At 39.0% G+C, this 26,269-nt stretch overlaps 1 protein-coding gene across 1 annotated transcript in view; it reads right to left on the bottom strand.

The window, feature by feature from the left end:
* Positions 1-24,715, bottom strand: part of tmem8b (transmembrane protein 8B) — a 36,142-nt gene extending 11,427 nt beyond the window's left edge. The window contains exons 1-10 of the mRNA XM_051422694.1: positions 24,257-24,715; positions 19,760-19,949; positions 19,011-19,218; positions 15,603-15,736; positions 14,688-14,956; positions 12,147-12,529; positions 5,733-5,829; positions 4,965-5,088; positions 1,762-1,904; positions 224-402 (exon numbers count right to left, since the gene is read on the bottom strand). Coding sequence (XP_051278654.1) covers positions 224-402; positions 1,762-1,904; positions 4,965-5,088; positions 5,733-5,829; positions 12,147-12,529; positions 14,688-14,956; positions 15,603-15,736; positions 19,011-19,218; positions 19,760-19,949; positions 24,257-24,341 — 1,812 coding nt within the window. The 5' untranslated portion in view covers positions 24,342-24,715. The remainder of the gene's footprint in view (positions 1-223; positions 403-1,761; positions 1,905-4,964; positions 5,089-5,732; positions 5,830-12,146; positions 12,530-14,687; positions 14,957-15,602; positions 15,737-19,010; positions 19,219-19,759; positions 19,950-24,256) is intronic.
* Between the last annotated feature and the right edge of the window lie 1,554 nt (positions 24,716-26,269).

Raw genomic sequence — 26,269 nt, 5'->3', positions numbered from 1 at the left:
TTTAACTTGGCAACTTGCAATCATAAAAAAAGCAGCTGTGCTTATCATGATCAGCATATTCCTTTTTATAACTGCATCTGAATGGAACATTGTAGTTCACTTCAGCTGCAGATGAAGCGGCTTTACAATTGTTTGTGCTGGTATCAGACCCAAAAATATTTTATAGGTCAACTCTGTTGTTTTAGAGAACAAGCACCACTTTGTTTGCGCGGCAGTCACTCACAGTGGAGAAAAACATGGTGAAGATGTAGACTGAAGCCTCCAGCAGGTAGTGGCTTCGGATGGCGATGGCCACAGGAGGGACGAACATCAGGTTACTGAGACAGAGCAGCAGGGTGGAGAGGAGCTGGAAACTGTAGGAGTATGCCTCCGAGTTGTCTGTGCATCCCCAGCCCTCCCAGCCTAACACACACAAAGACACACACGCCACGCACACAGTCAGTGCTGTACTGTATGTTGATCTAAGAAAGTAGAGATCTAAGAGAGTAGAAAGCTTCTGTGTTTGCAGCCTTTATAGGTCAGAAAAAACTGAGGTTAAAGCAGGTTCCATCTTCCTCAAACTCTAAACAAACTTTAGTAAAGTCTTCTTCAATCTTTTTTTTCTGAATGGATGGAAAGAAATGATACTCTAGATGAATCAGTGTATTTCAAGCCTCATCTCTACAGTATATCTTAAAATTGATAAAATATTTACTGTCTCTCTCTGACAAGATGAATGCTTCATCAACCCTGTCTTACAAACACACTTATTACAAAATAATCTAAAACAGATACGTGTGAAGGTGTTTATCCTGCACAATAGAGCCTCCTGGTGTGAACTCCTTCCTATGTTAAAACAACCCAGCTTTGCCACTTGAATTGGACTCTTATCAAGTGGTGGATTGGATAAAACAGTGTGAATTAAATATTTGTGAGCACTGTTGAACGGAGGGTTTGCAGTGTGAAGATGGGCCAAGGGCAAGTGCTGAATGCAAAGTGCCTGCCAGGAAGCAGTCACACATATGAAGTATGACAATGAATTTAACTGAAGAGAAACCAGCTATGATAAAAGAAGATCAAAGGCAGGATTTAAAAAAGGCTCAGAGGACATGCTTTGTTTAGTTTCATAAGCTCATCTTTTATTGAAAAGCTGTTCGTAATTAAGAGCCTGTTTTACTGTCTTATCAACATGGCTTCTATTAGAAGATTAACACCAGGCCGCTGTATGACTCATTGGACAGCGGCACATACCATTTAATCGTTGTGCTGTCAGTTCAGTTCTAGAAGACAACCTATGCCATCACACCTCTGGTCTCTCCCATTTCCTTGTCACTCTGCATGATGTATTTTCAACAAATTAGAAATTCTTTGCAGCAGTGATGACCCAATTCCCTCACAGAAAGTTTTATCTTATCTTGTATGCAAAAAAAGCTTTTCACTGCTCAAAATCACTTCCAATTATTAATTCATTGTCATGCTTTTTGCTAATTATTAATTACTGATTAATAATTAAAGCATACAACATATTTATACAATTAATTCTCCAGTTCTATCAAACAACTTGCATGGTTTTGTTATTAACTGGCTTCCATGAATGGGCTTAGTGAATATGAATGCAATTTGAAAATAAAGTGGGCATAAATAGACCACCTAATCTGAATTTAGTTCACATTCACATTGTGTACAAATTCGAATCAACAAAGAGGGGAAAAGTTCTCCATGTGAGCCTGAAAAATACAGTGAAAATTAAATGTGTTGCATTTTTTAAGTATGCATTGTTACCTGCTTTGCATTCACATGCAGCATAAAGGTAGTTGTTGGTGCGCAAAAGCTTGCATTGTCCGTACGTCCCACAGTCATTGATGCATGGAGTCAGGTATGAGCGCATATACACCTCGGCAGTGATGTTGGTGCACGCCTCAAATCTGCAAAAGTCACAGACAAGACAGAACATTAGATAGAGGTGGAGGACCATCACTGCAGCACCACTAGTGAATTTAGGTACTTTGAAATGGATTTCAACTGACATATTCTGCACTCAAGCTAGACCATTTTATTTGTGGGTAATTTTGTGGCTTTTTAGCCACGGCAGATGCGTCGGTCTACAGACAGCAAAGTTGGCCTGTCAGTCGGTCCACCACTTTGGTCCACGCTGAAATAGCTCAACAACTATTGGATGGATTGCCATTCAATTTGCTACATACATTTATGTCCCCATTAGGATAAACTGTAACTATGGTGATCCCTTCACGGTTCATTTAACCGCCACCATCGTCATCATCATATCAAAATCTCCAATTTGTCCAGTACTTTGGTTTATGGCCAAATCTGGTAAAACTGATGGCATTCACATCAGACTTAGCTGTACTTTGTGTTTAGTTGTAATTAGCAGATAAATTAAGATTGAACATTGTACTGGCTAAATGTTAATATGTTACCATAGTTATTGTGAGGATGTTAGCGTGCCTCACAGAGCCGCTAGTTTGGTTGTAGGCTTAATCTTGTTTTATGTCCTCCAGCACTATCATCACCACAGCCCGTTGGAGATCAAAAGGTCATTTTAATGTTAGTCAGATGCCAGACTACTTTACTCTGTTGGGCTTGTGCAATCTCCAAATTCATAAAGCAATTACAAAAGTAATTTTCCACAAATTATGTCTGTGCTTTATAGACGAACAAGGAAGCTAGAGTTCTACGGTGATAGTTTAACCTTCATTTGGTATCTCAATTAGGTACCCCACCAGGAATTTTCCACTTATAATCAGAAAGAATTTCTAACTTCTCATGTCACAATCTCCTTTTTAGTATTTCAGCCTGATGGTTGTTGTTATGCAGCTGTTTCGTAGCATGCAAACAACTCAACATATTGATAATTTGTTTATCTCTGACACTACATGGGATAAAAAGAAAAAAAAAAACTTTGTGCTTGCGTTTTATCTTTATAATTGCTAGCTTATACAATCAGTCACAAATAATGAACCTCCAGGAGGTAAAAAATTTCTTTCTTCGCCATTTTTTAATTGACACAGCTGCTCACTTCTTTATTTTTAAATGATATCAGTCAACTTAATTGTAGCCTTGAAGAGCACCTATCATTCACACTACCTATTTTATTCTCTAACAAGACCTCATTGATTTAGCATGTGGAAATGTGTGGAAATCTAAGACATAGTTATGTCAATTTTTTCCACATTTTCATACCTCAGGCGGGCTCTGATGTGAGGATGAGACACTGTCCCACACCATCTGTTATTATTTGTTATTCAAATTCAATTGGAACTCCCAAGTGTCCTGCAAAAATCTGCTTAATTTCATTCTGTTCACATTTTTGTGCCATTAAGGTTTCTGCAAAACAGCTCAATCTGCTGAGTAGCTAATACTTAAGAACTTATGAAAAACATTGCCTTGGACAACTTAATGAAAACATTTTCCACACGTTCTCTTTCCGACATTCTCCACAATGACTTTAAACAACCCTCAGAGAAAGAGTGTGTACTTACTACATTCATCTGTGGATTGAACTCTACACCAAGGTAGAGAGAACAATAGAGATCACACGATATTTTCTAGTCAAGAAAAGATAAGAACTGTGCCCTTTATAGAAAACCCCAAGATGTCTTGAAGGTGCAATGCATTATGGTTTGCCTAGTATACTAAAGGTAAACAGTCTCTGCCTCTTTTAAACTAGATGCAGGAATTCAATATACCCTGCAGATTTAATGATGTTTCAGGGTGGATTTTCAATATTTCCCACTCCAGATAAGACATATTTAAACCATTTTGTTTGAATGGCCTAATATGCAAATGTTGAAATGTGAAAAATCTGCTTTTTAAACCTCAAAATCCAACCCTTTTCCAAGTCATATGCTAGGTGTACACCAGAAGCACATTTATGAAGCCAGTCCCAAATTAATCTGGTGGGTGACAGATGGGAGAGGATGTATTACGGAGGCTGAACCATTGAAACAGCAAGTCTTCATCACGCCAATGAATTATTAATTTTGGTAAATAAACCAGTGATTCTCATACAAAGATGAGTTTTTAAGAAGTATTGACTGTCCTATTTTGCAGTTGTCTTCCTGTAATTGACAGCAAATATTGTCTCATAGAGGTTGCTTTGGGGCAGTGGGACCAAGCCGGAGAATTTTTTATGAGACTTAAAAATGTATGAGCAACAGTCATTCAGCTGGTGTCAGGGAATTTCTGCTTGTAAATGTCTTGTTTTGGGGACTTTCTGGATTGACTACCCCAGAGCACATAATCTACACCACAGTTTTCATTTCAAAGGAATAGTTCTGGGAAAATACGCTCATTCTCTTTCTTGCCAACAGTTAAATGAGCATTCTGAACAATACATATGAAGCTACTGCCAGATGCTCCACCCACTAGCACCTCTAAAGCTCTCTAATTAACATTTTATATGTTGTTTGTCTAATCTGTGTAGTGGAAATTAGTTGTTTTTTACACTTTCATTTTGCATGGATTAACCAAACAAGAAATGGCAGCCAACCAGCAGGGACTCTGGGAAGTTACTGGTCCCAAACAGTCCAGCCCCCCATACAACGTTGAATATACTTTTTTATACTTTTTTGTACAGATTCAACAAATTAGCTATAATGTGTTGATCAGTGAGCTTGACAGGAGCTGTAAGGCAGATTCTTACCTTTGGACAGAGCTGGGCTATCTGTTTCCCTCTGTTTTCAGTCTTTATACTGGGCTAAGTTAATCAGTTTCTCGTAGAAGCTTCATATTTAATGTACGGCCATGACAGTGGTATCGATTTCTAAATAATGTCAAGAGAGTGAGTGTTTTCCAAAAAGTGTCATACTTTTCCTTTAAAGACATAAAAAAGTTTTTTGCCAGCAGTTTTTTTTAAATTAATAATTATTGTAGCTGAGTGATTTTTTTTTTCAGTGAAGGAGAGTGGAAGCCTATGGGATAAATAATTATCTGTAGGAATACAGAAGCAGTATTGCCTGTCTTACCCATGTTCAGTGCCACATAGAGAGCGCAGACTGAGATACCAGGTGCCTGTTTGTGGGTAGGGAATCCTCAGTTTGGTGATATTAGCTGAGGCGTTCACAGAAAGGAAAAATCCAGCCACCGATTCTGTAACAGAAAAAAACAACGATAGAGGAGTAAAATATAGAGTTTAAAACTGATTTTAAGAAGGTAGAAAGGGGTGGGATAACACGCAGGAAAAGGGTTGCAGGTTGGAATCAATCCTGGGCCGCTGCAGCATGGACTCCAAAAGAGCTTTACATGTACACACAGAAAAAGGAATCACAAGAAAAAGTTACATTTTCTGAAGAAAATTCAATTTACAATTCCACTTCTGAAATGTTGTAGTCAAAACATTTGAAATTGTTGAAGTTGCAGTTAAAATACAAATACTGAAAGAAGTTGAAATGTCAGCCTTGTGTGGGTGATAAACTGAGCTTGAAGAGTCAGTTGAAGTGGAAGTCCTAAAAGATCAAGTGACAGTTCAAGTGATTGAAGTGAAAGATGATGTCTGTTGAAGTGTTGGCGGAAGTTTAAGCAAAACAGTTGGTGAACTGTGCATGAACAGTCAAAGTTTTGGGAGTCAGAAGAGCTGGAGAAGTATTTCTGTTGTTCAAAGGTGAAGACCTTAAAGAGCCTAACACTCATTCAGAAGGCATTAATGGCTTTTGATGTAATTATGGATAATCAGGTTATCCATTTGGGGATCACAAAACATGTGGTTATTTTGTTCGAAGTTGAGTTTGACATACCTGATTCACATGTCAGTGACGAGTTTTCCCGTAAGAAAAGAGGCATCCCGTGGTTCAGGCAGCCAAACACTGTGACATTAGCTCCTTTCAGCGTAGTCTGCAGGAGGAAACACAAGCAAACGTCATTCATCCATCCAACCATCAACCATCTGCTGCCACCATGCTGGTGAGATAACACTGTTCATGATTACCTCAGGACTCATTCTCCCTTAGCTGGGAGATAGTAAACTTTAAAACTAACAAATCAAGTCAAACTGCTCTCCCACTGTATGCCTGGGGCACCTAAATGGAGATGTTGGCAGTTTATCTCCTTAAAGCATCAATTATACATTAACACGCTTGTGCATTAAGAAAAGAATCCTGGAGAATTATTCAAGCGCTGGGAACTGCATATGCTTACACAAATTGGCTCATTCTGCAGAGAGGTGAAAGGAGACCACTACAGTCCAATTTGGTGTATCAGTAAAAGAACAACGGAAGAGACAATAGCAGCAAGAAATTACTGCATGTGTTCATAAATCATCAGTGTGCATCCAGGCATCAAATTTGACACTTCATAAGTTTCAAAAATTTCTTTAATTTATTCAGTGTCTCTCTCTCTTTTTGGGACTGAAAAGGAGGTGCAGCAGAGCTTTGAAATGTTTTACAAATACTGTGAACAAAATGTGTCCGACAGAGTTACCAAACCTGAAACTGGCAGTCAAAAATATTAAAAGTCATTCTTTTTCAAACAGAAACTTTGCATGCATTTGCTTTGTATCTAGAGGGAAATGCGCTTGGCGGCAGGGATAACTTCAGGCTATTATTTCTTGAATAAATAAGATTTCTATCACCCCCCTAGCACAGAATGAGCATAGTGTATATGCATAGAATTGGTGAGGTTGTTGATTAATGCAATGACTCAACAAACACTTTGCCAGGTGCTGAGATTTCAGGCTTCCTAAACTCTCCATCTGGCCTATACTCTTGGTAGTGAGACTCAATCACGCCCACTGGCATTTCAAGGTAGTCCCCTCCCTCCTCCTCCCACCTTTCATCCCGACTGTGCCCTACACTTTGAAGATGAAGGAATGAGCGAGAAACACTCATGGATGGATTACCAGACGGGCAAACCAAACAGGGGGGCCCAGGGGCTGCAAAGGGGTCAGGAGGCCCCCAAAGGCAGGCTCTTTACATGAAGTGACTCTTATCATAATTTCTAAGTAAGTTAAAGTAGACATGCTTTTAGTCAGACATGGCAATGTCAGTCTGTGGGTCCACCACTTTGGTCCACACTGAAATATCTTGACAACTACAAGATGGATGGCTATGAAATTTACAGATATTCAAGATCCCTAGAGGATGACTTCTGATGACTTTAGGGTTCCTCTGAGTTTTCCTCTAAAACCACCATCAGGTTTCACTTATTCTGTGTTATATCTTAATGTCTATTTGATGGATTGGTGCAAAATTTTGCACAGACTGGTGGTTCCCAGACGATTTCTAGTAATAACTTTACTGATCCTGTGACTTATCTTATTCTTTATCTTATCTTGACAACTGCTAGGAAATTTGGTACACACATAGGTTTAATTGTAATAATTTGAATCTCCTGACTTTACATCTGGCACACCTCATCTGGTCAACACTTTAATTTTAATTGAATGTTTTGGTTTATGACCAAAAACCTGCAAAACTAATGACATACCAGCTATACCATATATCAGCTTGTGCTAATTAGAAAATGTTTGCAGTCTAACACGTTAAATCAACACAGTGAACATGGTAAACATCATACCTGTTAAACAGCATGCTGCATTATCATTGTAAGCATGTTTGCATTTAGGTCAACAGCCTCACAGAGCCGCTAGCATGTCTTTATACTCCTATTTATTTATTTGATTGCTATTCTGTTTTGTATGCCTTCCCATTACAAAATAACTGACATAAGGATGTTAAAACGGTTTTCACCGATGGAAATGTGAGGCTTTGTACTTTTAAATGACGTGTAGTTTATTTGTGAGGAACAGAAGGCTATCTAAATATTATAACAAAACCCCTCCCAGTCCGATGTGTGATCATGCATTAATGAAATTACTACATTTATTACATAGATGAAGCCAGTCTACTGTCACTTCAAGGTTGATTCGGTCCCGTCACATGTTACTATCACCTTGTTTCAACAGGAAACATCAAATTAAGGAGAAAGATGCTCTCAAGATGCAGATGATTATTTTGTGATATGTTTGATCCTTCTCAAATCTGTCATCTGAACCATTCATGTGCTGTAGAAACCAGGAAATTCCTTTGTCCTGTGTGTGGAGCTGAAATAAAGATTTTACTGATAACTTTGGAGGCTCAATCTGTCTTCCAGTTCCATCTCATATCATTTCCCCTGAAGCTGAATGCTGACTTGACCCTGCATCTTTGCTGTCCAGTAACTAGTGAGGACTTTAATCATTTGGCATCACTTGGCATTACTGTTAATTTATGTTCAATTTTTCTTGTGCTTGTCTGTTTTTTGTGGCCCATTTTAAATTCATGGCTGGAATTTTAATGTTAATTTTGTTTGGGGTTGTATTTATTGCTGTTACTTGTAAAGCACTTTGTAACATTGTTGTGAACATTGCTACATTAATCACGTTTAATATTGTGATTTATATGCCCGATCCATTATGCAGCTGTTAGTTATGACTGTGGAACATGAGTGGCAGAGGCATAATTCAATCATGAGCACTATCTTCCAGCAATGCAATGCTCAAGGTTCCTGACTGAAGCAAACAACTTCTGAATAAACATTTTTTCAGTATTACTACAACAGGACATATACTTCAACTCTGATCATGCAGATAGAAAAAAACTTTTGACGAATGCCAGTTTGTCACTGTTGTGTACTCATGTGGCTTTTGCTTCCCTAAATTTCCCCGGAGTTGTGCTGATGACAAGTGCCAGGCAGGACACAAAGCCAACTGATGCAAGAGCATGGATGAAGCTGTCATGTGTACTTTATGGTGCACATCCCAATGCCCAAACTAATTAAATTAAACTCCATGATGTGTTTTAATTTTGCTCAATAAAATATTTAACTGTCTTGTGTTTTGATTCATATTGGACATTATTATTAAAAATAGAGGTTCTGAAAGAATCTCACCCTCTGATGCTGCTTAGCAACAGCAAACACAAATATAATATATATATATTCAGCTTTTCAATATTTTCAGTTCAATATTTTCTAATCTAATTAAACATAACTTTACAAACAAGTCCTCATATATGAGGGCACAAAAGTGACACGCAGACCAATAAATAAATGAATGAATAAATGAGCATGATACATTAAAAATAAATAAATCAGATTGCCTGATAAAAATGTAGATGTAAATGAAAATAGAAATAAATAAACAAGTAAATGTTGAGATAAATATATGCACACATACAGAAAAATATTTCTTTATTATTTTTGGCAAAGGAAATATATTTATTCATATATCATGCTCATTAGTTAATAATTTATTTCCCATGCCACATTTGGGCTCCCATACTTATAGGATAGGGTATTACTGTGAAAAACCAACTGTAAGATAATGTATAATTCAATTCAATTCCATTTTTATTATATAGTAATGTCTAGACTGTCCTCCTTATGAAATTTAAAAGCTCACAAGGCATACATTCATACTGTCTCAAGGACTCGGTCATTACACCACTTACATTGTCTTTCTCTGCATAAGCTCTACCTAAAGAAAACTTTGAAAAAGGGATCCAAAGTGATTAAAGCGATCCACTGCCAGTTGAGGTATAAGTGGAAGTAAAAGCCATATGCATTCCTTTCACAGAGAGTGATGCAGAAAGTGATGCAAGGCAGACAAGCAGCTCCAGCTATTGTCTCCTAAAGCCCTGCAAATCTGCCAGAGTCCCCCACTGGCAGCAGCTGACTGGATTTCTGCGCCTGTGACAAGCAAGTGACAGATCACCGCTGAGGGGGGAGAAATCTGTCCATAGAATAATATAGTATGACAGTCTCTCTGTGGAATACATCTTGTGGCTCATACAACAATCACAGCAACTAGGTTTCACCACAGCATACTGTCTCTGTGACATCCGCAAAATCCACTGAGTTAAAATCAACTAACTATACACACTTAGGCCTACACAGGGGTATGGGGTGACTGGACTGTAGGATGAAGCACATTAAAAGGAGGAAAAAATAAAAACTCCGCCTTTTAACGCCAGGATGATCTTTCTATGAGGTGACAGTAGCGACCAACCCACTGTGTCGCCACATCAACCAAAAAATCAATCAATACACAAATTAATTACAATTATTTCCATTTCCCTAAAAGTCAACTATTTGTGTTTTTCCCTGTCATTTTGGGGAAATAAGGCTGTTTGCTTTGTTGCCGGGGGTTAGATGAGAAGATCGATTATCAATTTCATCTCTGTGTGTTCAGTGGAGATGAAAGATGTGTTTAGCCTAGCTTATCACAAAGTCTGGAAACAGGGAGAAACAGCATACAGGCGGCATGCACAACAACTTCACTCAATCACTTTTACATCCCTGAAAAACAATTACGTTCATTATTGATTAATCTGTCATTATTTTCTTGATTAACTGTTTTGTCTATAAAATCTCAGAAAATTGTAAGAAAAAAAATGTCCCAAAGAAGTTTAATATCAGAGAAAATGAAGACAAACTAGCAAATGATTAAAGATTCACGAATCAACAAATCATCTGATTTACTAACCCTTTCAGCTCTATTTACATGGTGTATATGTCTGTTAGAAAATGGATTGAAGCTTTTTTTTTTCTTAGAGCTCATGGCCTCACTGCAGTGGAAGTGCTGCATTTAACCATGTGAAGTTGTTCTTTTACCTTAACTTGTAAATTGTCCTATAACTCTGAATAGAATTCAGGTGATAGTTGGATTTAGTGGTGGCTAGTTTGCTGGCAAACAAGACACAACATGTTAACAGATTGGGTTTAAAATTGAGAAACAGTAGTTCACAAAACAATCTCACCACACGGTCCCTTCAGCAGCTGTTGTGGAGCTTTCGATCCTATCACGCTACTGTTTCCACAGTCAAGAATGAAGTTTCAATCTCAACTTTCAAGGAAAAATGAAAAAAAAACTTCCAGTGCTCTGAAATGAAACAAACATCTATGATTCCATGACAACTGGGCCACTCTATCTACTGACGAAGATCACACGCTATGATCGAAAGCTCCAGAACAGCTACTTAATGGACCTCTGTGGTGAGATTGCTTTGTTAGTTTTACAGTTCTAGGAAGAGTGTATTTTTCCTCCTTTTTTGATCGCCTCCTGCCTCTGCCTTTTGTGCTAAGCCACAGGTACTGCAGGCTAAAAATATCCCTGACCAATATCTGCTCTGAATGCTGAGAGAGGAAACCGATATCAATCTAACTCCAAGGAAGACAGTGAAAAAAAAAGCATATTTCCCAAAATGTCAGGATATCCCTTTGAACTGAGCAATCAAAGATATTTGTTAGGGGTTTATGCTTCATCGTCTAGTTATTTCAACAATGCCGACTTGCTTTCTATTAGGAGTAAAATGTTTAAATGTCCATCTGCCAGCCTGTAGCCCTCCAGTTTCTGGCTCCCTGTAGACCTCCAGAGCCGCTGCAGGTGCATTCCTAATGCCATTACTATCTGAAGGACAGCTTAACAAAGACATATCAAATCCTGCTTGGCTGATTTTTGCATTTCGTTCGCTCTCAATTACAAGCATATGTCACAAGCCCAAACACTGGCGCCTGTTTCATTGTGAACTTTTTCAGCTCCCACAGCAAAGTCTATGACCAGACGAGCATCCATATTTAGCAGGCTAGCTCAGCCAGACACTTTGTGAGCCCAATTATTCATCCTTGCTGGCTGGGGATCCTCCCTGCTAACTGTTGCATATTTACTTTACTGATTAGTATCTGATCCTTTGCAATAGTAAAGCATACAGCAGGTTAAGTGTGTGGATAGCAACGGAACCCTCTCTAACAATAGAAATGTCCTTTTTTTGACTGAAGCACCAGGTTATATAGTATACATCAGTTATACAATATATAAGCAAGATAAGATATCAAATAAAATGCTCAGTCTTGCCTTCAGTGCTTAATTGTTTTTACATACATTGAAGCAATATTTACATATGATAAAGCTGATGAGAATAGTGTGTCAACTGATTATAAGTGAAAAGATAATCTTGTTCAAAACAAACAAATAGATTTAGTTGTGAAAACCTGTCAACCAATTTGAGTAATAGCAAACTGACTGTTAAATTTGTTTTTTTACAATGTTTTATTTTTATTTAACCTTTATTTAGACAGGTAATCATCATTGAGACTCTCAATTTCCAATGAACTGACAGAATCCAATTATCATGCATTATGCAAAAAGCAGCAATAGTGTCATCAGAGGAACTCACCATGTTGAGTTTGAGCTCCATGTTGAGGACACCTCCACTGTCTAAAACAGGCATCAGGTTGATGGCGAACACAGCGGCTCTGTCAGGTGGTATCGATATATTTGGACCAAAGAAGACGTAGAAGTGAACGGAGAAGGTGTCTAGCTCATTGCGCAGAGTCGGACGGATGGGCCAGCACTTGTTAGTGTCGGTGGTGGGGGCGAGGTAAACGATGCTGTCCTCCGAGGTGTGCAGGTGACTGCCATTCAGCAACGGGCTGGGCAGGGCGGCCACTGACAGTGTCTCAGACAGGGAGAAACCCATCGCCGTTCCAAAAGACTGAGGCATGTTCATAGAGGAGCTGGGCTGTTCTTGGTCCTTTGACAAATTGGTCTTGGAGCAATCTGGTCAGAGGAGGAAGACATCAAATCACAGAGGAAATCAATCAAACTGATTCCTGTATGAGCTCAACATTCTGGTGGATTTTCACTGGCTTGTTGCAGATGGTTTGAAAAATGCACCTTGTAACATCTAGTGCAATGTAGTCATCCCTATCATGAAATAAATCAGTGTCTATGAATGCACAATGAAGAACCAATCCCCGGCAAATCTCAAACAGGCATAACCAAGTCAGTTATTTTACTTGCATTATTATGCATTCTAAGCAACCAAGTCTTTTGCAAATGTTTGAAATGATCCCCTTCGGCTGGCTTCCATAATGTAAACAGCCAGGTTCGGCACTGTACACTGCTTTTTAATGAGACAAAGATTCACAGTAATTGCAAACAGTATGCTTTCACTCAACACAAAGCAACTCACTGCAAAATGGTCATTGATGGCAACTGGCAAAGTACCATCAAATACCACCAATCCCCAAAGGAAAAGGATTTCAAAGGCTTTTCTAGCTCAGCCTCGTTTGCATAGTGTTGTCTCTGAAAGGGTTTGAAGTATTTTGATGTCCGTTCAGGCAACTGAAGCACTCCTAAAAATACTGAAATACCAAATACTGTTGGCTCGAGGCAAGTGTAACTTCAGTAGAAACAAGAAAATCTGTGTAAAATCATTAAAGACCCAAATATATAGCACATATTTATGTATGTATATGTGTAGGTGGGTGGGAGTGGAGGGGCTGTGAAAACATACAGTACCATTTCATAACACTCATAATCCAAAGAATTGGCTTCATTTTGCTTTTATATACAGCATAAAACATAAACTCTCTTCAATGCCCGATGATCCATTGAGGCCAAGACACCTGCAGTGAAAATACTGTATAAACAACAATAATAAATAATAAAGTGCAACCCAGTTTCAACGCTTCCTGTGTAGCCAGCGCCCGTGATGCCTTGAAATTGGACTGAATTCAAATAAGGGCAAATTATATTTCTAAGACAGCTCATAACAACAATAACAATAACAGCGAGAAAGGATGAGAAGGTGAGGACTCCAGATGGTCCCTGAACCTGAGGTGTTCTTCAATTTAAATCCACAAAAGGTCAAGTAAGATCTGCCTGGCAGGCAGGGGGAAGGAACAGAGTGTGAATAATTAGTGTCTGTGTTGCCATGGTGACAAAGTGCACTGTATAGTGTCCAACAGAGGGAGGGGATCGCTACACAGGAGTAGACTTCCCACAGATTTGTGAGCCATCCCTGTGGAGTGAGCAAAAAGAATATCTCAGCTCTGCACAACCCCAAAACAGCATGTAGCACTTAACCGTGGTATCACTGGCCTCTTAGGAATCCCATACGAATCACCTCTGTTTGGGCCCCGGTCTTTTCTTGTACAAGCCTCTTAATGGTCCGACTGTGTCTGGCCTTCCTTTTCCCATCAAAACACATGTCCAAAATTAAATTTTCTGCCTCACATATCTGTGAGAGGCACGAGCATCTTGGACACGCTTCGAAAAACGTGTGGAGATTTTTGCTTTCATACGGGGACAAAATTAGACCTAAGAATTGGTTCTTTTTAAAGAGCACCTGTGCAAATTGAAAGCCACCATCTTTTATACTTGGACTGTATTATTTTACTGGAAATGATATGCTGCAGAGATCTACTTTGAGCTTTTGTTTGGCCTAATTTATGAGTTTTCAGGTTTATAGAAGCCATTCCAGTATCGTCTTAAATTACACATCAAAAGCAGCGGGAAGAAAAATTATGCTGGAACACTGGAAGCAAACAGCTCACAGATTGTGGCGATAAACACAATTTATTAGAAATCCAACACATTACTTCTAATCATCAAATAATCATTAAATAATTTTGTTTACTTGGCAAAATTGGCAAACTACTCTCATTTACGAAACTGTGTGAAAAAACCTGATGGGACTTACTGTGACATTAAGACAATAAGTAAGAATACCAATGTGCTCAAATATCATTACTATAAAATAATAACTCTGCTATAAATTAAGAAGGCATATTGCTGCGTCATTTTAGGAGGAAAAAAATACAATAAGCTGCGAGGCAACTGAAAAACACAACAAGCCAGAAATAAAATGCATGCGATTAAAAAGAAACCCTGAACACTCATCAATCACATGTTGCCTGTAAAACAAACTCACCTGTGACCTGCACCCCAATTCGGAAGTAAACATTGGAGTTGGTGAGATATCTCTCCACCAGGATGTAGTACCATTGTTCCCAGGCAGGTACGAGGGTGTCTAATTCACAAGGGTTCCACTCCCTGCAGTCAAGGGCACTTGAGTTATGCACCGGCGGCGCCCGCGCTCTTATCTTCAGCACCACAGGACAACTCTCGCTACTCTTGTTCTTGGTGCTGCAGTTTACCAGCTGAACCTTGACCTTTGATGTATAATTGGGGATGAACACCCTGCACAAGCACACACACACACAGACAAAAACACACACATACACAGACACATGTTTTAGGTGATAATTCCACTAGGCTATACACTATATCAGACAGCAAAATGTTAAATAAATAACATTTAAGTTTAATGTAATTTGAATTAATGGTCTTTTGGTCATTTTGCATGTCCTTTAATATCAATTCTGGTTCTTCTTCATCTAAAAAGCATATAATTGTCATGGATACACACGTCCAACAATGTACTTTGGACCTCAATAATCTGTATATATAATATTTAAATCATAAATTAAAAATATAAATACCCTTCACATAATTTTGTTTATGCATAACTTGAATCTCTTTCCTTTAGGCACCTTCAAAAGAGCATAAGAAAAGGAATCATAAATCTAGAAAAAAGAAATTAATATTGCTCTGCTGACATAACTGAGGTGACTTTTAGAGAAGGGGAAGTTAATAAAGGTGCTCAGACTATAAGCACACACTTTGAAATTGCATCTTTTTAAAATGAAAATGCAACATAAGCTTATATAGAAGATTCTGGGAAAATCATAACAGATGAAGCAGTAGAAAAGGGAGGTAGAGTGTGGTTTTTTAAAGCCAACTCATCCTGACTTTTGGTTTTTGGAAGCTCAGCTAGAAGACTTACTTATAAAGTGCAGATCTATTATGGACGGGGATCATCTGGTCGATGAAGTATCCAGGATAAAGCACTGAAATCCCAATTAGCCTCTGGACAATGAGCTGAGGTTGGAACAGATACTGGCACTCTTCAGAGAGACCCTATGAAGATAAAACAGCAGTGGTTTAGATGATATTTTAGTGGTTAACTCGCCAATATTTCTTAAAAGCTGGAAAAGAGGAGATTAGATATCATTCAGACTGGCTGAAAATTCCTAATGGACTGTGTGCATAAAGCCACCCTCCTGGATTAATATCACTCTGTCCTCCCTCTGCCTGCCACACAGCGTAACATGCACCCGCTATTTCACTCATGTTGTTCTGAACCATTAATGCTTGATGTGCATTACTCTGTGAGATGAGCCGAGCAGACAGAATGACTGAGAGCCAGGAGGCCGTGCATTGTTTCTACACATGATCTGCTGTGAAATTTGTTTTAAAAAGGACTGGGGGCCTTTTTCACCTGACTCAAAAGGACAGGTGTGAATGCCAAATGAGGTCCTTCATTTCTGTCAACCAGTCACTAACCCCTCCTGCTCGAGCCACAATTACTGTGGCATGTGGCATTAGTCCGGGAGCTGCTGAGGTGACCCTTTGATTTATTACAGCCTGTCAGATGGACCTGCACATGTGTCTTGTAGAGCAAGTTGTGTTTTAATTAAGGCTCAACCAATATGGGTTTTCGAAGCCCAGTGTTTTCACAGTAGTGTAGACAGCTTTTGATGGTGCTCAATAGCTTTAAATTTGACCATTTTCATGCCAAAAAAGATACAGGCATTAATATATTTTCTGCAGAATTTCTTGGCAGGATGTTAAAGCTTCTAAAAATCAATTTAGGCCATAGAGCACTAAAACCCCCCATTGAAACCCTGACTAATTGCATTATTTTAGCTCCTTCAGTCAGAATGACCCACTGAGAAAATGCAATTTTGGGGAAAACTCTGGGGTATACACTCAGTTTCCAGTTTATTAGGTACACCTGAGCAATGCAGTGCAATCCACCGCAATAGTGCTGCAATAATTTCAACCTTTTACAGCCTTATTGAACTCTAAGGTCATTTTTAAATCTGTTAGTGGTGTTGCATTGAGCTGCACCATATATATATATATATATATATATATATATATATTGAATGCTCCCATTTACACACATTAATAAAATGAAATAGGAAGAATTTATTACAGGAATAATATGTTAGATAGCATTAGATTGTAATAGATTGTAGATGACTAATTATGCTAATTTACAAACAAGCAAATGATAATTGTATTAGTAAATAATGTGTAACAAAAATTAATCTAATTGTCATTTTTATATAGATAGCTTCATTGTACTGACACTAGACAACACTACCTATATCCAGTATTTTATACAAGGCTAATATATACTGGCAAACCACTATGTCAAGCCCAAATTATAGTGATCATCTTAAAACAGTAAGATCTTTTTAAGTAAGTGCGAGAAAAGAAACGCCTCCAGAATTGTGATTGATTATATTAAGATTTAGTCTTTTTCACTGAATTCCCACAACCTTTGTATTACTGTTACTACAGCCTACATCTACATAGCATCACCATAACCCAGACATAAGATAAATTGGTTGCCCTACACTCTGATGAAGTCGTGACAACAAGTGTCAAGGAGCACAAAGATGCTTGGATGGATCGGTGAACATTTAATATAATTTACTTCTCTTATCACTTCCCATCAATTTCCTCATTTACACCGAGCTTTGTATGATGCATAATTACTTCAAATCAGGATGTGATGCACCTGGTCTTGATATGTTAGTGATGGGAAAAGTGTCTGCATGGTATCAAATGTGGCTTTTTGTCTTTGTAATGACATTATGAGGAAAAAAAAAAAAAAAAGAGTGAATAATGTAAAAAAAATCCAATCCAATAGTTACTACGTGGAGCTATACAGGTGAAATAGTTCACAAAATATATGCTCACATACAGAGAATAATTACTCTCCAATCTTATATATAATGTGGGCTAAATTCAGCATTTGACTGAGATTGCTATAAATTCAGAGTGCATCCCCTCTGTTCTGCTTGCATTGCTTCCACACCCTTCCTTTCTGAACTGAAAACATCACATCTTGGTTGCTTGAAAATTGCTTCAGAAAGCAGAATCTGGAAAAGGTACGTTATTTCCATCTATACAGTGTGTCATTGGAGGCTAGCCACATTTTAGCCATAGCAGCTTCTATTCCCAGTGCCCCCAAAGCAAACCATTTATTTTGTTGCAATGTTGATAGCAACTTTTGATGATATTTTTGATTGTTGTGCATTCCAGGTACACCTTTCAGCCAGTTGAAACCACAAAGGAAGCACAACTGAACACCATGCCAGAGACAAATAAATTGCCTGAAATGGAAATCAGCAGGTGTTTATGTGGCCAAATATGAGAACATGATGAGATGAAGAAAAGCTCTCTGACACTGTTTTGCCTCTTTAAGCTCTGCAGCACAAGCTGGAATACTAATCCCAACAAATACTTACATCATTTTTATGTTATGCGACCATGAAGAAAATATTTTTGATGTAGATCTCATTTAAATAACATTACATAACACTTCAGTTTTACCAGTCCCCATTAGTGAGTGATGCATAACAAAACAGTGATTCAAGCTTTTCATTTGCTTTTCATTTTCTATTTTTCTCCATGCTAACATCCAGGGATGGTGATGTTGGTCTGCTGGTCAGTTGGTCCACTAATGTGGTCCAAACAGACATATCTAGACAACTATTCATTGGATTGCCATGACATACATGGTACTTAAAAAGGACGAATCCTATTGATTTTGGTTTACTCAGCAGGTGAAACTCTTCACTTATCTAGTGAATATATATCAACATCTATCAGATAGATTGACATAGAATTTGGTTTAGCTTCATGGTTCCTGTACAATGACTTTGGTGATCCTCTGACCTTTCCAGTAGCACCACCATAAGGTTGATATTTACGGCTTTGAATTAAATATGTTGACAATCATTGGACTGGTTGCCATGAAATTTGGTTCAGACATTCATGAAATAGCTTTGGTGATCCATTATAAGGTCAACAGTTTTAGCTGTACTTAGATGGTTAACATTATACCTGCTACAAATGTGCATGTTAGCATTGACATGTTAGCATTTAGCTCAAAGCATCACTGTGCCTATATATACAGAGCTGATGATAGGTGAATCTAGTAGTTTACTTAAACAGTAAAAGCAACTGTGGCTGAGCAGACACACTAAAGAAGACAGTTTTGTCCCACCATTTGTTTATAAGTGGGCACCTGGGAAGCACAGTGTAACTATATTGCCAAAATTATAACTCACAGATGAAACTATGACATTTATGTGTGATAAATGTTCAGGCTCACCTTGACTGAGATCTTGCCTTCATCCTTGGGTAAATGTGCGGCCAGGAACCAGTCTCCAGGGAGCGGGCTGGTCACATTGAATGCTCCTGTTGTACGGTTTGGAAGAGTCCAGGTAAGAGTCACAGCAAAGGATCCTGGGACGACTGTATCCCGAGGGAAGCTGGTGTACAGGGGGTTGATTACTGGAGGAGCCCCCGACCTGAAGTACCTATTAATCACAAATTCAATCCACGTTAGGCCTAATATTTTCTCAAACAACAGAGGCATCTGCCAAAGCTAAAATCCATCCATAGGATGACAGCTGAAAGCACAGATGGCATTTTCTATTTAAAACATGAAAAATTTAAATCCGAACCATTAATGATCTTATCCAGCCCCACATATTTGACTGTGATAACCACTTACACGTCAATCAATTCTAACATCACAGGTTCACAGAAGAGTCACATGAGATGCCACATGACTAACAATGCTTATCAAAATGATAAAATTAGACAGGCAAAATTAAAAGCTGAAAGCAGCTAATGCTTTAACAGCAGTTCCTCCATATGTTGAGGCAGCCAGTAAAAGCTGACACTGATCAGGTTTAACCAGCTGCTATAACCTTTTTCCCACAGGTAAAGTGTAGGCTATAAGATGCTGATTATTATCTTATCTATTTATACCCCTGCTGAAGGAGCAGCCTTCAACTTCAACAAAAGAAAAGCTTTAAGATAAAGAAAGATGTTGTGGCAAACTCGTCATCTTACACAGTCACATTGCGGTTTGGGCAGCTGTCTCCAAATGTGCCCCCCTGCTCCTTGAAGGTGATGAGGTTCCATACGGCCATCATGGTGTCGTCAGGCACATTGAAGTGGAACAGTTCCACACTCGCAAAGGAGTTGAAAGCATTCAGCTTACGAGGCGTGCGGGTGAAGTATTCAGTCACAAAAAGGCAATCTGTAGGTAAAAGAAAAGAGGAAGGTGTTACTGAATATTTGTGAGGATAAATGTGAGGAATATAATTTATTTGATCAATTAGATTAGGAGTCTACAACCATGCCAGCGGCTGTGAGCTAGAGCTACGAATGCTACTGCTTTGATCTAAATGCTTGCAGGGAGAGTATGATGCATATCCTTTTTTACCATAGAACATTCACAAGACAACGCTAACAGGCTATTGTTAAGACGGTATAATGTTTACCATGTTTACCACCTTAGTTTGGTGTGTTAGCATGCTGAGGTTGATAGCAATGTCATTAGTTGTGCAGGTGTTTGGGAATAAACCAAATTGGACAAATATAATTTTTTACCTAAAAAGTCTGAGAACCACAAGTATCTGTACCAGAATTTTTGCTAATCCATCTGGTAAATGTTGAGATATTTCACAATATAAGTGAAATCTTTGACCTAGTGCCTTCTAGATTTCAGATCGATATATAGCCATCCCTAGCCACGCTGCTATCGTGGTTAAGAGGTAAGATTCAGACCTTTGCTTATAAAGACTGAATCCTAAGTACTAAACCATTTGCCAATTTGTCCACACTATCATTCTTGTAAACAGAACAGAGGCATAAGCAGCCTCTCTGACTTAAGTCTACAACGACAAGCGTCTCCTTGAACCCGGCAAACAGTTTGTGGAGAGCTAGATCATCTAAATATGTGATCAGAGACTTTAACTCCTTTTAAAGCAGCTGAGGGAGATGTATGCATGCAGGCTCGCGTCCTGCATAATATCAAATCCTTGGATTACATCCACCGAAGGCTCTGCATATAAAAGCTGCAGAACAAGTGACAGGTGTAATCTCCCATATTACCTACATGAGCCTGGCTGGCTTCGAGCACACCCAGCGGGTGGGCAAAATCTGGGGGAAATTGTGTGTGAGTCATTTGATTGCTGTACTAGAACATACTGCATCTGTTAGATTAGTGTTATCACGAATATAAACATATGTAGATAAAGAAGGAGGCAGCGATATATCATGGGAACAATGTGGAGGCACCTTGATGTTTCACTGGAGGAGAATGTTTTCCATTTGTAACACACTCCCTTTGTGTTTGTGCATGTCAACCATCTGTACTTGGAATACCTGTGGTGATGTCTTTCACTGTTTTTCTTTGTTTCGAGGGATAATTTATCTCACCTGCAATTTGTACAAAAATAGTACAATTTTACAATACTGTTTTTTGGAGATGCAATGAAGAGCCTGTGCCACTAAAACAGCGTGAGCCCAATTCATTTAAGAGTTGCAGCGAGACAGTAAGCCAGCTCACTGTACTAATGCTGTCATTTGCAGCTGCATGTTTTTTTATTGCTTCTGCTGTTTTACCTTGATGATGACACGTGGTAAAGAAAACCAAGTGACCCTCGCTGAGGCGTGAATGCATAAAGGAAAAGGTTTTTGTGAATGTGCAGTGTGTTAGGAAAAAGAGAAAAATGGTTCTGCACTGCTCCTCTCCCCCACACTATTACCAGTCCTCAAAGCTCGCACTGGCTCTCACCTATGGAAGCAACCTTGAATACTAAAGGCGCAGAATAAGGAGGCAGAAACTCAGAAGAATGAAGCAATCTTGCTGTCAAGAGCTAAAGCCTAATCCCATACAAAGCTCCCAGCCTTAATTTCACTCTCATCCCAGCCTTCCTCTGGTCTGCTATCTGTGGTATATGATGCCTTCTTAACATTAAATAAGGTCTTCTTTGCCCTACATTGACACATATGACTGAGGCTGAGGAGAAACTAATCACATGTAACAGACGTTACAAGTGCTATAACTCAATAGGTGGAGTATGGCGCTATTGCTGGAGTCTGCAGTAAGCCCACTGTATGATCTGCTTGTCTGATTGAAAACAGACAGGGTTTCTTCCTAACTAATTAAATTCCATCTTTATTTTTTAGACTTTTTCTCCAATCTTTGCTCTTCTATTGTAGTTTTACCTTCATACTGTACAATTATTTAAGTTTGGTAAAATCACTCTGATTGAAATGCTCACAACTCAAAGATATACACCATGGGATTTGTAAGGAGACATAGCTTCATATTAAAGGGGTCAAACACAAAAGAAGTTGGGAACCAATAGTGTAAACAGTTACGTTTTGGTATGCTGAAATGCTTGACAAAGGTCACTGTGACAAAATGTAGCTCTCTAATAGCTGTTTTAAGTCATCATTCATTCTCCTACAACATTAGTTACAATAATAGATCAGTTTTCTGAAATATACATTTTATTGGTAGTTGTCGCAGCCTTGTGTCTGCCAGTTATCACATGTTAATGTCTTGTAAGTACAAGATGCAGTTACACAATTGACAAGACAGGCTACATTTGAAATATCTGTTGTTGTGACAAATTAAATGCATGACTGAAACCAACATGCCAGGTTATTATTAGAAAATTAGAATAATAAACGTGCATGTCTATTTTCAAACCCCCTCTATGTGAAGAAAAAAAACATTCTGCAAAAAAAAATAAAAAAGAGCACAAGTCTCGGAGACAATCCAGCAGGCGCACACTGTGACTACACTTAATGTGAAGGTAAACATGCCAAAATATCTAAATATGCTTGTTTATTTGCCAGCTAAATGAAGACATTTCATTTGAAGATAAAAGGCAGCAGAATGCTTACAGGCTTTCTAACAGCACGATACTGAATTCAGTAATCTTTTCAATGAGCGCCTCCCAACCACTGTTTTACCTTGTTAGAGGCTTAATACAGACATAATCCTGCTTTTTGTCATACAACTAGAGATTTATCCTTGAATGCTTAGCTGGATAGTCTTTAAACTTGGATTTCTTTTGAAACAGCAAAGGTAAAGGCTGCTTTCAAAATTCCTCCTATTGAGGGATCTGAATTTTAAGATATTAAAAAGCAGATTTAAAAGAAGAATCATCTGCAACAACAACAACAACAACAGAATTTGGTGTAAACTGGCCGTCAATTTCCACTATCCTTTGATTCATGTTCCCCTCACCCACCAAAGAACAATTGCATCAAAAATCGAACACACAGCCATGAAAATTACAGGACCTTATTCTTCCAACCTCGCAGACGTCAACACCAGAACTGTCACATGTGAAATACCAAGATCAATACAAAACACCCTATTTATCAAGCACGGATAAACTGACTTCAAGACATTCAACCAAACATCAAGGATCTTTTTTTTTAAGAATCATACTGCATTCTCCTCTGTATGAGCACCTATTCTCAAATGTCACTTTGATCCTCCCCACACTGGTGTATATTAAAACAAATAGCCCCAGCATGCCAGAAAGAAGTTAGAGAGGGGGGAATTGATCTGGATGACTTCAAGTCCAAGGATTTACCTAAACTGATGGAGCAAAACAGCAACAAGTCTATCAGGGGGACTGCAACATCCTCGGACAGACCTCTAAGATCTCTGGTGATCACAGCCAGTACAGCGTGTGCTGTAGGTATGGATTCATTGTTGTCCCACAATTGAGCTCTGAGGTTTTTGTTTCACACCTCTGTCTTGAAGCAGCAGAGACAGTTTTGGTGGATGGACACCAAAAACTGTACAAAAATACTCTTTAAAGAAGGGGGGGAAATACATATATAGAAAGAAAAACATGTTGTACTTTTGGGTCACATTTTATGATCAGATGAGTCGAAATTAAAGGGATTTTAAAGGTTTAACTTCAACATTGCCACAGTATCCAGTTAAATCTGTACATTTTCAATTATGTTGAATTAAAAAAAGGACACAACAACAATTTAACTCAAACATTGCCTCACTGTGCGATAAATCCAGTCATATTTCGCATCATGCCAACGTGTTTTAACTTACTACAACAATGAAATAACAAACAAGCAAAAGGGAACGACAATGAAAGCAGTCCAGCCCGATGTGTTTTTCCTGTGGCCACAGTATCGTAGCGTACAACCTATAGGGCATCTGTCAGTGTGTTGCGTGCCATTATTAGCAGCAACCGTCCCCATGCGTCACCTAACTGAAGCCAGACTCTGTTCATAAAAACGTTTTGGTTTTTTTGTGTACGTGTATGTGTGTGTGTCTGTGTGTGTGTGTGTTTCTGTGTGTGTGTGTTGGTGGCCGAGACTAAAAGCAGCAGCTGTGTGGATGTTCAGGAGGCTGAATTCACAACCGGAGACGGGATGCGATGCTGCCGCTGCCGCTGCTGCCGCTGCTGCTGCTGCTGCCGCTGGTCTCCGGCAGGATTTCAGCACCCCGACAAAAAGGAACAGCTCCTCGTGAATCAAAGCAACACACACTGAATGGAAAGCACTCACCTCCAAGAGCGCAGAGATAGGTGTAAACAAGCAAGAGGAGCCTCGGAGGGCTACATCCTGAGCCCGGGCGCTCCAGTTGCCACATCGTTAAGAGCAAAATATTTAGTGATAGGGCTCCAGCCCGGGTGCAGTTCTCAGTCGCTGTGCTGGTCTACATTTTTTCACATTTTTGCCAACGACCAGCTGTTTGTGCATGACGTAATTCAGACGACGGCAGGACAGCGCCTCCCCTTTGGCTTTGATTTGACAACCTCAATATGTCGACTTGTTTTCATTGGACCTCCGGCCCTGTCAGTCCGGGGGACGGTGCAGACGTAGATTGCACCACAAGGATCGTCACTTCGGCGTCCGGGCCACCACATACACACACACACACACACACACACACATACATACACACAGGGCCGGGTGAGGAGTACCAAGGCTGCAGCTGCCCTCCGGAGGCTGCAGCCTCTTCACACCCAGGACCTGGGACAGAAGGTTAGGGTGAGGTGGGGGATAGAGCGTCTGACCTGGTCTGGGTCTATGCAGCCTTCTGAACTCAGATATGTCCTGAGATATCAGACTGCTTTTATCTTGTTGAATTTGCAGCTTCTTCTGCATTGCAGTGTGTTTCTTTTGCAACAAAACCGGTGTTTCTATCCATTAATATGTTGGAATCATTCAGCTGTTTCTTTGTACAGTATATTTCATTGTGTTAACCCCCCCCCCCCCTTTACACAGCTAAAAAAGAAACTTAACATTTTTGTATCACCTCCATACTTTTCTTAATGTCCTGAGAATTGCTTATAAACATGATTTTGGGCTGATGCTGTGTTTCAGAAGTCTGGTACAGAAAATGATGCATTATATTTGATGAAATCTCAGACTCCTGCTGTAAAACATGGTGAGATACAATCCCTAAGGTTTATATGCTCCATATCTGTGGTTGTGTACTTTCTACATGGCACCACCATTCACAAGTGGCAAATAGGTGTATTTGGATTTTGGTTATTGTTTTGTAACAGATGGGAAGAGAAAATATTGGTTGCTTTGCACTTATAATTAATATTATATTCATATAATCTTTTTTACAAGCACAGCAGTGGATTCTGTGCAACCCTAAACAACAAGGAGGTAAAACCAATGTAAACAAAACTAAATGTTAACTGTTCCATGGACAAATAGAGACAGTTGCACGTAATGGAAAATAAGAGACTATCAACATTATTGTGTTGTTGTTCAGTTTTATTCAAATTGAAAAACAAGGGATATCTTTTCCTCCTGAATTAATCCACAGTAGTTATCTCCAGGACTTTGAAACAATCATTTTCTCTTTCATGTTCAGCAGGTGATTGCAGACTCAGTGGGAAAAATGTAGTTTTCACCAATCTCTGCATCAGACAATAATCCATTTCCCTCCAGGAACTGGACATTAAGACTGACCCACATTCTCAGTTGTGATTATTTTTAGGATGTGGGGTGACTTTAACATGAGTCATAACTGTCCGAGCAGATCTGTCAGAAAGGAAATGAGCTCCTGAATCAGATTGGGTATAATTTATTTGACATAAATGAATCATTAATCTGAATGGTTCACAAGAGCATCAACTCAAAAACAAAAGAATCTGACCGATTTTTGTTGTTTGCCTTAACTCGAACGTTATTTACTCACATCACACAACTGTAGTCCAATTAAAAATGAACAAAAAATATTAATGAAAGTACATTTGGGTGACCAACTGAGTAAAAATTAGGTAAATTTTGAGAGAAAAGATCATGACTTGTAAGATGTGTGGAGTGCTACATTCCTGTGTCTTTGACGAGGAACAACAAAGCAAGAAAGGTATCATTAAAAGTTGTAAAGATTGCCAGATCCTCTGGATACCATGACCCACACATAGCAACCCATTGTGTATGACTGGCCTCGCCATTAAAGGCCCAGTATGCAGGTTTTAGTGGCATCAAGTGGTGAGGTTGCAGATTGCAACCAAAAACCCAGTAATATTCCAGCAGCTGGGGCACCAAAAAAAT

This window comes from Dicentrarchus labrax, unplaced genomic scaffold, assembly GCF_905237075.1.
Source record: "Dicentrarchus labrax unplaced genomic scaffold, dlabrax2021, whole genome shotgun sequence".
Taxonomy (NCBI): domain Eukaryota; kingdom Metazoa; phylum Chordata; class Actinopteri; family Moronidae; genus Dicentrarchus; species Dicentrarchus labrax.
Note: the sequence above shows the minus strand (reverse complement) of the source record. Positions and strands in the feature narration are given on the sequence as shown.